This window comes from Callorhinchus milii, unplaced genomic scaffold, assembly GCF_018977255.1.
Source record: "Callorhinchus milii isolate IMCB2004 unplaced genomic scaffold, IMCB_Cmil_1.0 Scaffold30, whole genome shotgun sequence".
Taxonomy (NCBI): Eukaryota; Metazoa; Chordata; class Chondrichthyes; order Chimaeriformes; family Callorhinchidae; genus Callorhinchus; species Callorhinchus milii.
The window spans coordinates 2845648-2859973 of record NW_024704771.1 but is presented as its reverse complement, the minus strand read 5'-3'; the positions used below and the strand labels follow the sequence as shown (position 1 = coordinate 2859973).

General features: G+C 47.1%; 1 protein-coding gene across 1 annotated transcript; it reads left to right on the top strand.

Annotated features, from left to right (window-relative positions):
• Positions 1-2575: 2575 nt before the first annotated feature.
• On the top strand, positions 2576-12865 carry LOC103190955 (E3 ubiquitin-protein ligase TRIM39; the record flags this gene model as incomplete). Its single annotated transcript, XM_007911882.2, is given in 6 exon segments — positions 2576-3118; positions 7686-7781; positions 8218-8451; positions 9998-10020; positions 10730-10851; positions 12096-12865. Coding segments are annotated over 6 exon segments (1506 nt in total). The 5' UTR covers positions 2576-2632.
• Between the last annotated feature and the right edge of the window lie 1461 nt (positions 12866-14326).

Sequence of the window (14326 nt, the reverse complement as noted above, 5' to 3'; positions counted from 1 at the left end):
TTCTCTCTATCTCTCTCATCCTCTTTCTCCTCCTCTTTCTCTTTCTTGCTGTTTTTCTTCCTCTCTCAATTTTTCATTCTTTCTCTCTTATTATTGCTTTCTTTTTCTCCCCCTCACTTCGTTTCCCTCTCACTTTTTGTCCCTCAATTTCTCTTTCTTTCTCTCAGTTTATTTCTCTTTCTATTTCTCTTTCTATCTTTTTCTCTTTCTTTCCTTCTTTCTTTGTCCATTTCTTACGCTGGGTTCTAAGAGAGAGGATCACACTCTGAACCCCTCCTGGTTTGGGGAGTGAGCAGGTCAGAGAGGTAGGGAGATGCCAGGGTGTGAAGGGATTTGTAAACATTTGAAAGGATGTTGAAATCAATCTATAAAGAGCCAGTGGGATCTGGTGAGGCCTGGTGCGATGGGGATACAGAGTTTTTGTGTATGATTGGGAGCCAGAGGGAGGATTGCTATGATTGGGGCATGGCGTTTAGCGTGTGGGCGGTGGAGTTCTGGATCAGGTGTGAGTAGTGGAGCTGGGGAAACCGGTGAGGAGGGCATTGGTGGAAGGGGTTTGGCTATGAGGGAGGTAGGTCAGAGGTGGGCAATGAGATGATCCAAAAATCGACTACTTACTGCTGGGTAAACAGAGGCCTGTGGAGTAAGGAAACTTGCCTAAGGTTTTGCCCCAACTGGGACTCAAACTCTGGTCCTCTCACTTGCCAGCAAATTGAATCTCCCTCATTAGCCTAGTGAGCTAAGGCCACATACTCTTGTTCTCACCCTCCACCCTTCCTGATCCCAAATCCCAGCTCAGGTTCAAATTCTTCATTATCCGGCACATTGGGGCATCCTGTGTAAACGTATTTGGTTGGTATTGTTGTGTCTGGAGTAATTATTCAACTGGGCGAGCTAATACTGCTGATGGTGAATTCCCCCCCACCCCTCCCCTCAAGAGAGGGGCGAGGTGGAGGGATTGTGGGATGAAGGGTGGGAGCAGAGAGGCTGAAGCCCAGACCAACGATGGTAGGGGGAGCGAGACGGGGTAGGGGGGGAGAGGGGGGATGTAAAGCTACCTTGCTCTGGGCTAATGTTTATAAAAGCTTGTGGATTCGTGGTTGTGTTTTGTTGGTGAACAAATAAAATCCATTTCTCTGGCTCTCCCAAAACTCTGTGCTTGTTTGATTGCGTGAGAGATAATAAAATAATAATCCTTGCACTTGATATAGCGCTTTTCTCGTTGGGAGGACGTCCCAAAGCGCTTCACAGAACACACTGTAAAGTGAATTAACTGTATATTTTTGTGGGCGAACGTGGCAGCCAATTGCGCACAGCAATGTCCCACAAACAGTCGTAGATTGAAAATGACCAATTTATTATTGTTTTGGTTTTGGAGGGATTATTATTAGGCTCTGTGTGGAGTAAGGAAACTTGCCCAAGGTTTCGCCCTCTGCCTGGAATTGAACTCAGGTCACTCACTTGCAAAGCGAGTGCTCTAACCATTGAGCTACAGGACTCCACGCTGTGAAAACCTCAGCATTCACTCAACATTGGTGAGGAGAGTGAGTGTGACAGCGAGTGTGACAGTGAGTGTGCCAGTGAATGTGTCAGTGAATGTGTCAGTGACGGTTTCTCTTTAAGTCTATTCTGACTTACAGAGAACACACCCTGGAGTGAGGTTAATGTCCATCATTAATGAGGATTAACAGCAATCCCATGTGGTTTACAGTTGAAAGTCACTTGACTTTGCCCCTACAGGGTGAACAAGAGCTGAGTGGGAGGATTCTCTGCCCCCAGTGACTGATCTGCCCTTCCAGGTCCTGGTGATGAGCCAGGCCGGGCTGTGCTGTTATCAGCAGTGACCTGGAATATTGCAGACCCGCCAGGCCTGGCTCAGGAACCGGGCTGGAGACTGTCGCAGAGGATGGGCTCGATTCCGACATTCTGATGCCAAATATGTCAACTTGGAGCCAGTTCAGGTCCTAGCAAAACCCGCTTACAGCCCCCCACCTCCCCCAAGGATAGTCACTAATCAATAATAATTCTTGCATTTGATAGTGTCTGATCACTCCATCATCTCAAAGCGCTTCACAGGATTCACTGTAAACAGCCCACCACCAACCATGAGCGAGTGACTGATTTTATCTGAGGGGATTGTCAGCCAGGACACTGGGGGAGAGACAGATGGAGAGAGAGATACTCCCTTTTCTTTTCCAATAGCGCCGGGGAGATCTTTATCATCCTTCTAAACAGGGCACAGATGGGGAGTGAGGTTTAAAGTCTCATCCGACAAAGAAACAAAACCCCCAGCGCTGCACTTTAGCATCAGATTAGATTATGCAATTCCAAGTCCTAACGTGGAATTGGAACCCATGACCATCGGACTCGGATGCGCAAGTGAGACTGAGCCAGGCTGACCACATGCAGGTGGACATTTGATATGGGAGGAGAGGATTGATTAAGCCTTGACTGGGTGGATGGCATTGCTTTGCCTGCTTGCCTGGCTGCCTGCCTGCCACTCCCTTCTCTATCTGGATTGGCAACTGTGAACTGATAGGCGTTGACAGGCATGTGAGCATGCGCAGGCCAGAAGGGTGTGGACAGGGTAACAAACACCACAAAAATTTGTTCGGTCTCAATTCCACCTGCCATGGCTTCCAATCTGGAGTGTGACCTAACCTGCCCCATCTGCCTGGACTTCTACACCGATCCCGTATTAACCAAATGTGGGCACAATTTCTGCCGCAGCTGTTTATTGAGGTGTGGAGAGGGGGAGTTGGAGGAGGAGGACTGGGATTTGCAAGGGGCGGTGGTGGGGGAGGGACAGTTGGATTTGGAGGGGGAGCAGGACGAAGAGGAGCCAGGGGGACGTATCATCTGCTGTCCCCAATGTCGATCGGAGATCAACCTGGATGATGTTTACACCAACAGACAGCTGGTGAGCGTGATCCAGACCTTACGGAATCTGTACACCTCTGCCCAGGCTCTGAGATGGACCGAGTGCAAGACCCATCACGAGGACCTCAAGCTATTCTGTCAGGATGACTGGCAGCCCATCTGCCTGATCTGTGCCCTCTCCCAAGCCCACAGACAGCACAAATGCGTGCCCATCAATGATGCTGTGGCGGAATGCAAGGTCAGAGCTCCTTTAACAGAGTTTATCTGTCACACATTTGCCCACCTCTTACCGTACCACACACCCAATGTAGCCAAAACCCTTGTCCAGCCTCTGTCACCACCGCCCCCCCCCTCGACTATTCCAATCCCCCACCCGCCCACCCATCTGCCCAGCTCCACTAACAACAAATTACAACTGATTCAGAACTCCACCGCCTGTACATTCACCCACTCTAAACTCCACACCCCCCTCACACAAGTCCTCGCCAGACTCCACTGGCTCCCTATTGCATAACGTATCAACTTCAAGATCCTCTCACTCGTCCACAAATCCCTTCATACCCTACGTCTTGGACCTGCTTACCCCCCAAACCACTGTCGCTGCTCGGCTGGCTCTAGCCTCCTATTCGTCCCTTGTCCCCTCTGCTCCACAATTGGCAGCCATGCTTTCAGCTTCTACGCCCTGAAACATTGGAACTCTCTCCCGCAATCCCTCTGCCTTGCCCACTTCCCTGCCTTCAGATAGCATCTGAAGACCTTACTCTTTGATTGTGCTTATGATCTGCGTATGGCTCCACCACTGTTACGTGCTCCGAGACACTGCCCTGTGTGAAGGGTGCTGTGTAAATGCAGGTTGCTGTTGTTATCACTGTAGTCAGGGTTTGCTTAAATTCTGATCAGTTAAATACTGGGGTTTGACGGTTAAATCAAACAGTTTAACCTGGAGAAACTTTGAAACGTCTGGTTTGTGATCCTTGGCTTTTAGTTTCATTCTGGTAATCAGTTTTTTTGTTGGTATGTCAAAGACTTGGAAATCTCAGCAGATTTCTTACGTACACTGAAAGCCATGTTTAAGGTCTGTACTTTAAATGTTTGTAAGCTTAAATTGATGGTTTATGGTTTGAAAATTTCTACAGGATAAAATCCAGGGTTAGGGAGTTTAATTCCGGGAGTTAAATCGTGCAATGTGGAGGTTGACTGTAATTATAATAATGTGGTCACCCATAACTGCTTGTGAGTCACTCTCACAAAATATATCAATTCATTTTACATTATATTATCATCTCAAAGACATGATAAGGCGATAAGTATAATGATAGTAATCTTTGTGGTTAATGCATTGTCTCATCACATGGGAGAAAGCACTGGGAACAGATTCACATACAGAACGAGACCCTTCTGTGTGACTGTTGCCGCCTTCTTTAAGAACAATTCTTTCAGTTTCATGCACTGTAAAGTGTAAAGTAAACAATTCTTTCAGTTTCATGCACTGTAAAGTGCAGTGATTGTGTGTTTTTTGTTGGAAAAAAACGGAAGCCAATTTGCGCACAGCATTGTCCCTGCAAACAGCTGTGGAGCGAGCGACAGATTTTATCTGGGAGATTGTCGACCAGAACACAGAGAGAGAGAGAGAGAGAGAGAGAGAAACGTGCTTCTCTTTTCCAATAGTGCCCGGGAGATCTTTAACATCCACCTGAACAGGCACAGATGGAGAGTGACGATTAATGTCTCGTGGCACCTTGTATATTAAATGCAAAATAAATTATCATTATTGTATTTATATCTGCCGGCCCTGAGGAGAAAACAATTACACTGTCCCCGAGGATAGTCACTAGTTGAGGAGAAAACAATTACACTGTCCCCCTGAGGATAGTCACTAGTTGGATATTTGACATGTGATAAGTGTGGGTTTGAGTCCTCACTGGATGAATGGCTGGTACCAGGAACCCCTTGTGAGCTGATTTCTCCTGATAAACTTGCTGACGATGAGTTTGCAAATAGAATTCCCCCAGAATGCTGATTTATCTTTAAGATATCTGTAGGCAGAGGAAACTCCCTTTACAGATCTTCGATATGTGTTTGGCAACTGTTTGGCAGCTCCTGTTAACCCTGCAGCCAAAGCCCTAACGGGTAGGGTGGTCCTAACTGGACTAGCGGTGGGAAAGCTTCCCAGACAGTGGTATCAATGGCAAGCTATGCAGTTTGGGCTGGTTAGACTCAAGCAGTTATCCCAACACACACTCTGGGGTCCCCAAGTCTTGGCTCTCGCCAAGCCTGCCCTTTATACTCTCTGGAATTAGATAAGCAGGATAATAAATAATAATAATCCTTGCATTTGACATAGAGCCTTATCACGTCTTAAAGTGCTTCACAATATTCTTAGTCAGTTACTTCAACTTAATTGACGGTATATTTTGTGGACAAAATGTGGCAGCCAATTGCACATAGCAGTGTCTCACAAACCGGGGGGATTGAAGTGACAAATTATTATTAGTATTTTAATGGAATTATTTTATTACCACTAGGTAGAGAGTGCGCGTTCCATTCCAATATATGGGAATTTCAATGTGTAGATAGAATGCATGATATTCTCAGTTTGGTTTGGATACTTTACCGCGCAAATCAGAAACCCAGCTGATCACAATGATGGATTTACACGTGTCAGACACCCAGTTGATCACTGTGACAAGTTTCCACTTTGTCAGATACCCGGCTAATCACGGTGATGGGTTTCTGCGTGTGTCAGACACCCGGATGATCACAGTAATAAGTTTGCATGAGTATCACACACAAAAGAAACAGCCACTTGAACAGGCTGACAAGCCCTGAAGGCCAATGTTTTTCTCCACCCAACACTGATCTTGTGTTTCAGTCTGGACTGTAGACTCTAAGTCTCTGTGGTGGAGCTGGAATCTTCTGTTTGATTAGATACAAAGGGGCAGTCATCACTTCGATTCTTAAAAATACCCTCCCTGGACCAATCTCTACTCCCAAACTACCCCACATCTCCAATCTCCCTATCCTCTCCAAGGTCCAGGAACAAGTTGTTGCTTCCCAGCTTCACTCCTCTCCTTTTCCTTCCTCTCCTGCCACTCCCTTCACAAACCCCTCCAACTGGTGCTGCCCACAGCACAAAAACAGCCCTGGCCAAAGTGACAAATGATATTCTGTCCATCTGCGACCAGGGCTCCCTCTGCCTCCTCATCTTCCTCATCAGTTCGTATCTCTCACACCGCCTCCACTTCATCTCACACAAACAGCTTCTCCTCCAGCCCCTGCACCGTCTCATGTAGCGTTCCTCAGGGCTCTGTCCTTGGTTCCCTCCTCTTCAATATCTATACACTCCCTCTTGGTGACATCATCCGCAGACATGGGGTCAACTTCTAGATGTGTGCGGATGACACCCAACTGTACCTCTTTGCCTCCAGTACCACTGCTGTCCTGACAGACTGCCTGTCCTGGATAAGAGCCAATTTTCTTCAGTTAAACATCAATAAGACCAAGGCACTCCTGATTGGCTCCCGTCAGGAGTTTATCACCTCAGGTGCTGACAGTATCACCAGCCATGGACGTACACTCCACCTTGCTAAGCCAGTCTGGAACCTTGGCATTTTGTTTGACCCTTATCTATCCTTTCTACCCTGCATCTGCGCAATGACCCGCTCTGCCTTCCCCCACCTCCGCAACATCACCCGGGTCCGCCACTGTCTCACACCGCAGGCCGCTGAAACCTTCATGCATGCCTTGATTATAGGCTTGACTACACCAACTCCCTGCTTAGTGGCCTCCCCAACTCTTCCATCCACAGGCTGCAGATCATCCAGAACTCTGCAGCCCGTGTCCTCTCCCGCACCAGGTTCCTTGACCCAATCACCCCCATCCTCCCCCGACTCCACTGGCTTCCCATCACACAGAGGATACAGTTCAAGATCCTGGTCCTCACCTTCAAAGCCTTCTATGATCTTGCTCCCCCCATAACTCCAGGAACTCCTAATCCCCTACCATTCTGCCAGCTCCCAACGCTCAGCAGACTCCGGCCTGATTCACGTTCCCCATCTTGCTCACTCCCTATTGGCAGGAGGGCCTAGGGCCACTCTGCTCCCACCCTCTGGAATTCCATCCAGCAGTCCCTTCACCTCGCCCCTTCCCTTGCCTCCCTCAAGACCCATTTAAATACCCTCCTCTTCGACCGTGCTTTCGAGCTCCCTGCTTCCCCCCCCACCTTTCGCCCACAAAACCCACAGTCACTACACCTTACAGTGAATGCTGTGAAGTGCTTTGAGACTTCTTCCTGAGGTGTATAAGTGTACTCTGTATTGTATAAACTGGCTGCATAATAATAATCCTTAATAACCCGCAAAGTTGATATAGTGTCTTTTCACGTAGTCAAGATGTCTCAAAGCACCGTAAAGTGCAGTGACTGTGTATTTTGTCGGTTAAACATGGCAGTCAATTTGCACAAAGCAATGTTCCACAAACATTCATTTTCATCTGGGGATTTGTCGGTCAGGACACGGAGAGAGCGAGACAGCAAGAGAGAGAGAGAAAATCCCTCCTTTTCCAATAGCTCCACGGGAGATCTTTAGCGGCCACCTCAAGAGGCAGAAGTCCTGATATCAGTTTAATGTCTCACCTGAAGGACGGTGCCTCCGACAATGGAACATCCACCCAGCACTGCATTGGAGCATCAGCTCAGACTATGTGATTCAAGTTGAACCCAATCTTCTGCCTCAGAGGCGAGAGCGCTACCGACTGAGCCAGGCTGACACACATAAATGACTTGATTGAATCTGTCTTCTTTCAAGGCAAATCTACAAGAGCCGCTTGCGTTTCTGGAAGGGAAGCTGAAGGAGTATCGTTCAATGCAGCAGTTACAGGGAGAGACGATTACAACATATCTGGTAAGTCTCGGAAACCGGGGTCAGGGGAAGGAGCTAGAACCAGAAGCATTGTTCAATAAATGTTGGTTCAAGCCCTCATCAGGGACTTGGAATCACACAATCTAAGCTAATCCTCTAGCGCAGTGCTGGGCAGAGCGCTTCACTGTCAGAGGCAGTATCTTTCAAATGAGACGATAATCCAAGCTCCCAATCTGTGCCCTGATCAGGTGGACTTTAAAGATCCCACGGCACTATTGGAAAACAGAAGGGAGTTTTTCTCTCTCGCCTGTGCACAACTGGCTGCCGCGTTTCACCCTCAAAATAAGCAGTCAATGCGCTTTACAATATATCCTGTGAAGCGCTTTGAGATGTCTCGAAGTCATGATAAGGCCCTGTATTAAATGCAAGAATTATTACTATTAATAACTGAATGTCGGTGTTGGATCGGCCTCTACAGAACATGACTGAGAGCCTGAGAGCACAGGTTGGGGAGGACCTGAAAGCAATGCACCGCTTTCTGGACAAGCAGGAGGAGCAGCTGATCCAGACTCTGGCAGAGGAAGAGGAGCGAGTCCTGAGGGTAATGGAAGAGAATGTGGCCCTGATCACAAGGGAAACCGAGAACATCAAAAACATCATCAACGACATCCAGCCCTGGTTCAACACACACAACCCTCAACATCTACTGCAGGTGGTGTCATCATTTCTTACAACCACAAAAAATTTACGGCACAGAAGCATAGGCTCTGTGAGATTATTATTTTGTGAGGGAGTGGGGAGGCGGGTGGGGGGGGTGCTTTAAGACAGTCCCAGGCTCCATGCCAGCATCAAATATGGCCCCCTCCCTCTTTGAGGGGTTCCATGCCAGATGAAGATGGCTGCCCCTGCCTCCCTCCTCAATACAGGGTTCTGTGCCAGCATCAAACATGGCCACTTGCCCCTCCCCTCACTCCTTGACATGGGCTTCCATCCAAGCATCAAATGTAGCTGCCGTTGATAGTTTAAGCGGAAGCGGAGGCTTCAATGCAAGTTGTTGTTGTTGAATGCACAACCTTCTGACTCAGAGGCGAGAGCTAGGCTATGCTGACAACACATTTCCTCCACAGTCTCACCCGCACCTCCAGCTCTGTGACCTCCTCAAATGCCAACCAACCCTGTCAATTTCCATGGTTCTGAATATAAAACCATAAACGTGGGTGTGGATGGATTAAAATGGACATTGGACACTTAGTCAAGTTACATCAACAATAACCATATTTATAAACCCTAACCCTGGCTCAGTGGTAGCACTCTCATCTCTGAATCAGAAGGTTTGTGGGTTCAAGCCCCCATATCAGGACTTGCAGTCACACAGTCTAAGCCTATCCTCCATTGCAGCTCTGAGGGTACTGGGGGTACACTGTAGAAGTACTGTCCTTCAGATGAGGCGTTAAACTGAGCTCCCATCTGTGCCTGGTCAGGCGGACATTAAATATCTTCGTGGCATGATTCAAAAAGAGACACGAGTTTCTCTCTCCCGGTTTCCTGGACAACAACCCCCAAATAAAATTGGTTACTCACTTTATGGCCATTTGTGGGATGTCGTTGTGTGCAAACTGGCTGCCACGGTTTGCCCACAAAATACACAGTCAATCCACTTTACAGTATATCCTATGAAGCACTTGTCTTGAAGATATGATAAGGTGCGATATCAAACACAGTGATTATTATCATTTGACAGTGTCTTTCATGTCAGGAGGATGTGTCAATGCGCTGGACAGGTCAGGGCTTGCAAACAAGTTGGGTGTTCACGATGAAAGATGACCGAAGGCACGGTCAAAAAGAAAGGTCTTGAGACGGACCTTGAAAGAGGCGAGAGATTGGGATACATGAAGGGGGAAGGTGAACCATGGTCAAAGAGAAATGTCTTCAAGTGCAACCTGAAAATGGAGAGAGAGGGGTCAAGTGATTGAGGGAGAGAGTTTCACAGCTTTGGGACATAGTAGCTGAAAGCATGGCTGCCGATGGTGGGGCGGAGGGTCTTGGGAACAAGAGGAGGTCACAGCCTGTCGAGCGGAGGGAGAGAGCAGGTTCGAGAGAAAGGGAGATGTCTGGTCATTTCTCCTCCTCCTCCACCTGCATCCCACTTTGCTTGGCTCCTTGAAAGGTTTAACCCCAAAGTTAAATTCAGAAACTCGCGAGATTTTCACGTTAAGCTTTCTGAACCTATACCATCATGTTTTCGCTTCTTTCCACAGGACTATCATGGACTTCTGGCAAGGTGAGAACTCCAATGCTTTGCTCTGTCTGTTTTTTTCCCGTCCGCCCCCTTATCCTGCCCCAGCACTCTCTCACCCGTCCCCGCCAGGCGCCACTTGCTCCCTATGCAGAGTGGATGAATTTCAAGTTCCTCTCACTCATCAACAAATCCCTTCAGGCCCTGACACCTCCCTACTTACTTACTCCCCAATCCACCACCCGCTGCCTCCTCTCGACAGGCTCCAGGCCTCCTGCATGGCCCTCGTCCTGCATGTCCCTCCGCTCTATCATCGGCAGCCACACATTCAGCCACTAAGTCCTAACCCTCTGTCACGCCCTACCTCAATCCCTCCTCTTCCCTCTTCTAGCCTGTTTTCAGATTGCTCCTGAAGACCTTCCACTTTGATCATATTTGCTCCCACCCCACGGCTCAGTGTCAAACTCCGCCATCGTTAAGCGCCCCGAGATGCTATCCTGCGCGAAGGGCATCTGTTCTTGTTGATTTCTGCACATAGCTTCTCTCATTGTAAGGATTACTAATAATAATAACCCTCAATAACAATAATAATCCTTGCATTTGATATAAGGCCTGATCACATCGTCAAGTTATCCCAAAGCATTTCATAGGATACTCTGTAAAGTGTTGTGACTGTGTGTTTTGTGGACAATTATTGTAATGCTGCTCAATCTGCCTGTTTGAACTATTCACTGAGGAATGTTTGACGTTACAGGTATAATTCGGTTTTTACGACATATGACCTGGTGTTGAATGAGCCCGAGTGCAATTTCGGAGAGTTCACAGGTCCTTTGCAGTACAAAGTCTGGAAAAGGATGCTCGGCATCATTGAATCTGGTACAGTTTAATTAATTCCCATGGCTAATCCTCTGCAAGAATTTGACACTGTCTCTAACCCGAGCTGTCTCTGACCTGGGAGTGTGGACGCAGAGTGTAGAGGGATCTTTACACTGTATCTAACCCTGACCTGGGAGTATGGATGGACAGTGTAGAGGGAGCTTTACTGTGTCTCTAACCCTGACCTGGGAGTGTGGACGCAGAGTGTAGAGAGCTTTACGGTGTCTCTAACCCTGACCTGGGAGTGTGGACACACAGTGTAGAGGAGCTTTACTGTGTCTCTAACCCTGACCTGGGAGCGTGGACGCACAGTGTAGAGGGAGCTTTACTTTATTACTATTGATATTGCTGATATTATTACTATAATTGCTTTTATTACCATTAGTATCAGTAGTACCTGGCTCAATTGTCGCGCTCTTACCTCAGTGTGTTGCATTAGGGGAGGTGCCGTCCTTCATGTTTAGCTGAGATCCCATCTCTTCCTGTTCAGGTGGACGTTAAAGATCTCCCATGGCGCCATTGGCAAAGAAATGGGAGTTTCTCCCGGTGTTCCAGCTAATAATCCCCCAAATAAAATTAGAAACCAGTCACTTGCTCCACGGCTGTTTGTGAATGTTGCTCTTGGCAAACTGGCTGGCGAATTTCACCCACAAAACAGTCACTACACATCACAGGGTATCTTGTGAAACACTTTGAGACTCCTCAATGACTTGAAAAGATTTTGTATCAAATGCAAGATTATTATTATTAATGCTGTTGCTGTTATTATAATAATCCTTGTATTTGATATCTTGCCTTATGAAATTGTTGAGACGTCTCAGAATATACTGTAAAGTGCATTGATTTCGTGGGCAAAACATGGCAGCCACTTGCGCACAGTCGTCTCACAAACAGTCGTGGATTGAGCGACCGCTTAATTAATTTGTTTGTTTATTTATTTATATATTTTTGAAGGCACTATTACTCCCCAACAACTGGGTTCCTACTTAATGCTAGGTAAACAGATGCACGTGGAGTAAGGAAATGTGCGCAAGGTTTCAATCTGCCCGGGAAACAAACCCGGGTCTTTTCGCATGCGAGGTGAGCGAGCTTACCACCACGCTACAAGACCCCACACCAATACAATACCGGACTCCTCCGGATTATTACCATAATTGGTATTATTACTATAATTAGAACAATGTTACTGTACGTGGTGAATAGTGCTATTCCTGCTGTGGTTGACTTGTGTCTCTCCTCTGCAGTCCCCGCTGTGATTTTTTTTGACCCGACGACAGCAAACCCTCACCTGGACCTGACGAGTGCTGGCTCCAAGATCCAGTTCCGCAGGAAACCCCATCAGATCCCCTCAACCCCCGCCCGTTTCACCCATCTGACTGGAGTCCTGGCAAGCGTTGGCATGGATTCGGGCAGACACTACTGGGAGGTGGGGATCGAGGAGGGCACCACATGGTCCGTCGGTGTGGTCACCGAAGCGGCCAATCGCAAGACAGTTCTCCTGCCCAACCCCCAGGACGGGTTTTGGGTGGTGGGTCACCAGAGAGGGAAGGGGTTCTGGGCGTACACAGCAAAGAAGATCTCCCTCAACCCAGATGAGAACCTGGAAAGAATTGGTGTGTTTCTTGACTACAAGGCAGGTCGCCTGTCCTTTTACGACGCTGAAGACATGTCTCACATCTTCACCTTCAAGGAAACGTTCAAGGAAACTCTTCGGCCTTACTTCCACCTGAATAACACCGAGAAGACTGGGAACCAGCCCTCGATGGAACTTTTCCGGTTGAGATTATAGGACGGACGTCATCTCCCATTCTGCTTCTCAAATATTTGGAAGTAAAATGTTTGCTTTTATTTCTCTCTCCCTCAATTTTTCTCACTCTGTAAAATACGTATACAGTAATACTACTTGTAATTTCATATAGTGACTTATTACACCATCAGGATATCTCAAAATGCTTCATATGATGTACAATAAATTGCAGTGACCGTGTATTTTGTGGGTGAAATGTGGCAGCCAGTTGCACACAGCAGTGTCTTGTGAATAGCCATGGAGTGAGTGACCAATTTTATCTGTGGGATTGTCAGCCAGGACACCGGGAGAGAGAAAGAGAACCTCCCTTCTCTTTTTGAATAGGGCCACGGGAGATCTTTAATGTTCACCTGAACAGGGCATAAACAGGACTTTTGGTTAATATCCTGTCCGAAAATGAACAGTGATACCTCTATATATTCTGATATTAACAGCGACACCTCTCGATAAGATAATCCTTGCATTTGATATAGCGCTTTTCACGTTTTCTAGATGTCTCAAAAGTGCTTCACACAATATACTGTAAAGAGAATTGACTGTATATTTTGTGGGCGAAACGCGGCAGCCAATTGCGTACATCAGTGTCCCACACAAACAATCGTGGATTGAAGTGACCAATTTATTAATTGCTTTTCTTTTCTTGAGGGATTATTATCAGGCATGTGGTGGAGGAAGGAAATTTGCCCAAGGTTTCACCCTGCTCAGGAACTGATCCCAGGTCTCTCGCTTGCGAGTGCTCTAAACATTGAGCTGCAGGACTTCACAGGACTGTATAAAATCTCAGAAGATCTCTGGCTGAGGTGAGCGAATGAATGAGGAAGGACTGAGGTAAGAGATAGAATATCGCCAATGACTCCAACAAGCTGTAAGATCAATTACCAGCCTCAGTCTCTCCTTTGAAACACTGCTGGTTAGGCAGAGTGCAACTCACTGTACTTGAGGTACATGGGGTTGTACTTATATCGCAGTGCGTCTTCTAAATGTGGGAAAACACAGAAACAGTTAATAATAATAATCCTTGCATTATCACGTCTTCGAGACATCTCAAGGTGCTTCACAGGATACATTGTAAAGTGAATGGACTATTTTGGGGGGCGAAATGAGGCACACAGCAACGTCCCACAATGTCGTGAATTGAGTGACCAATTAATTTTTTTTAAGGGATTATTACCCCCGGTAAAGCGATCTGCCAATTGACTAACAAGCGGGTTCCTACCCAAAGCTCGGTAAACAGAGGCGTGTGTGTGTCTGTGTGTGCGTGTGTGTGTGTGGAGTAAAGAAACTTACCCAACATTTCGCCCTGACCCGTCTAGGAATTGAACCCGGATGTGAGTGCTCTAACCATTAGGCTACAGGGACTCCAATTAAAAATGATATTAAAATAAAAATGATAAAACGCTTACCGTATGAAACGCTGAAGAACAGTAAGGATTCGAGCACTAGGAGATAACTAACTCATCCTCTCTCTCTACTCGAGGTAAAGCTCCGGCAAATAGATGCGAGAAGAGACCAAATAAAGTACCTCTCGTCACAAAAACATGAAACTCTCGACACACATCCCCTTCCCCAAAAGCCTTTATAAATGCATCAGAAAAATGGGGGGGGGGGGTGTGAAAAACTGCACATTTACATAATATTCAAGTTTGATTTCTACATTGCATGAAAGTG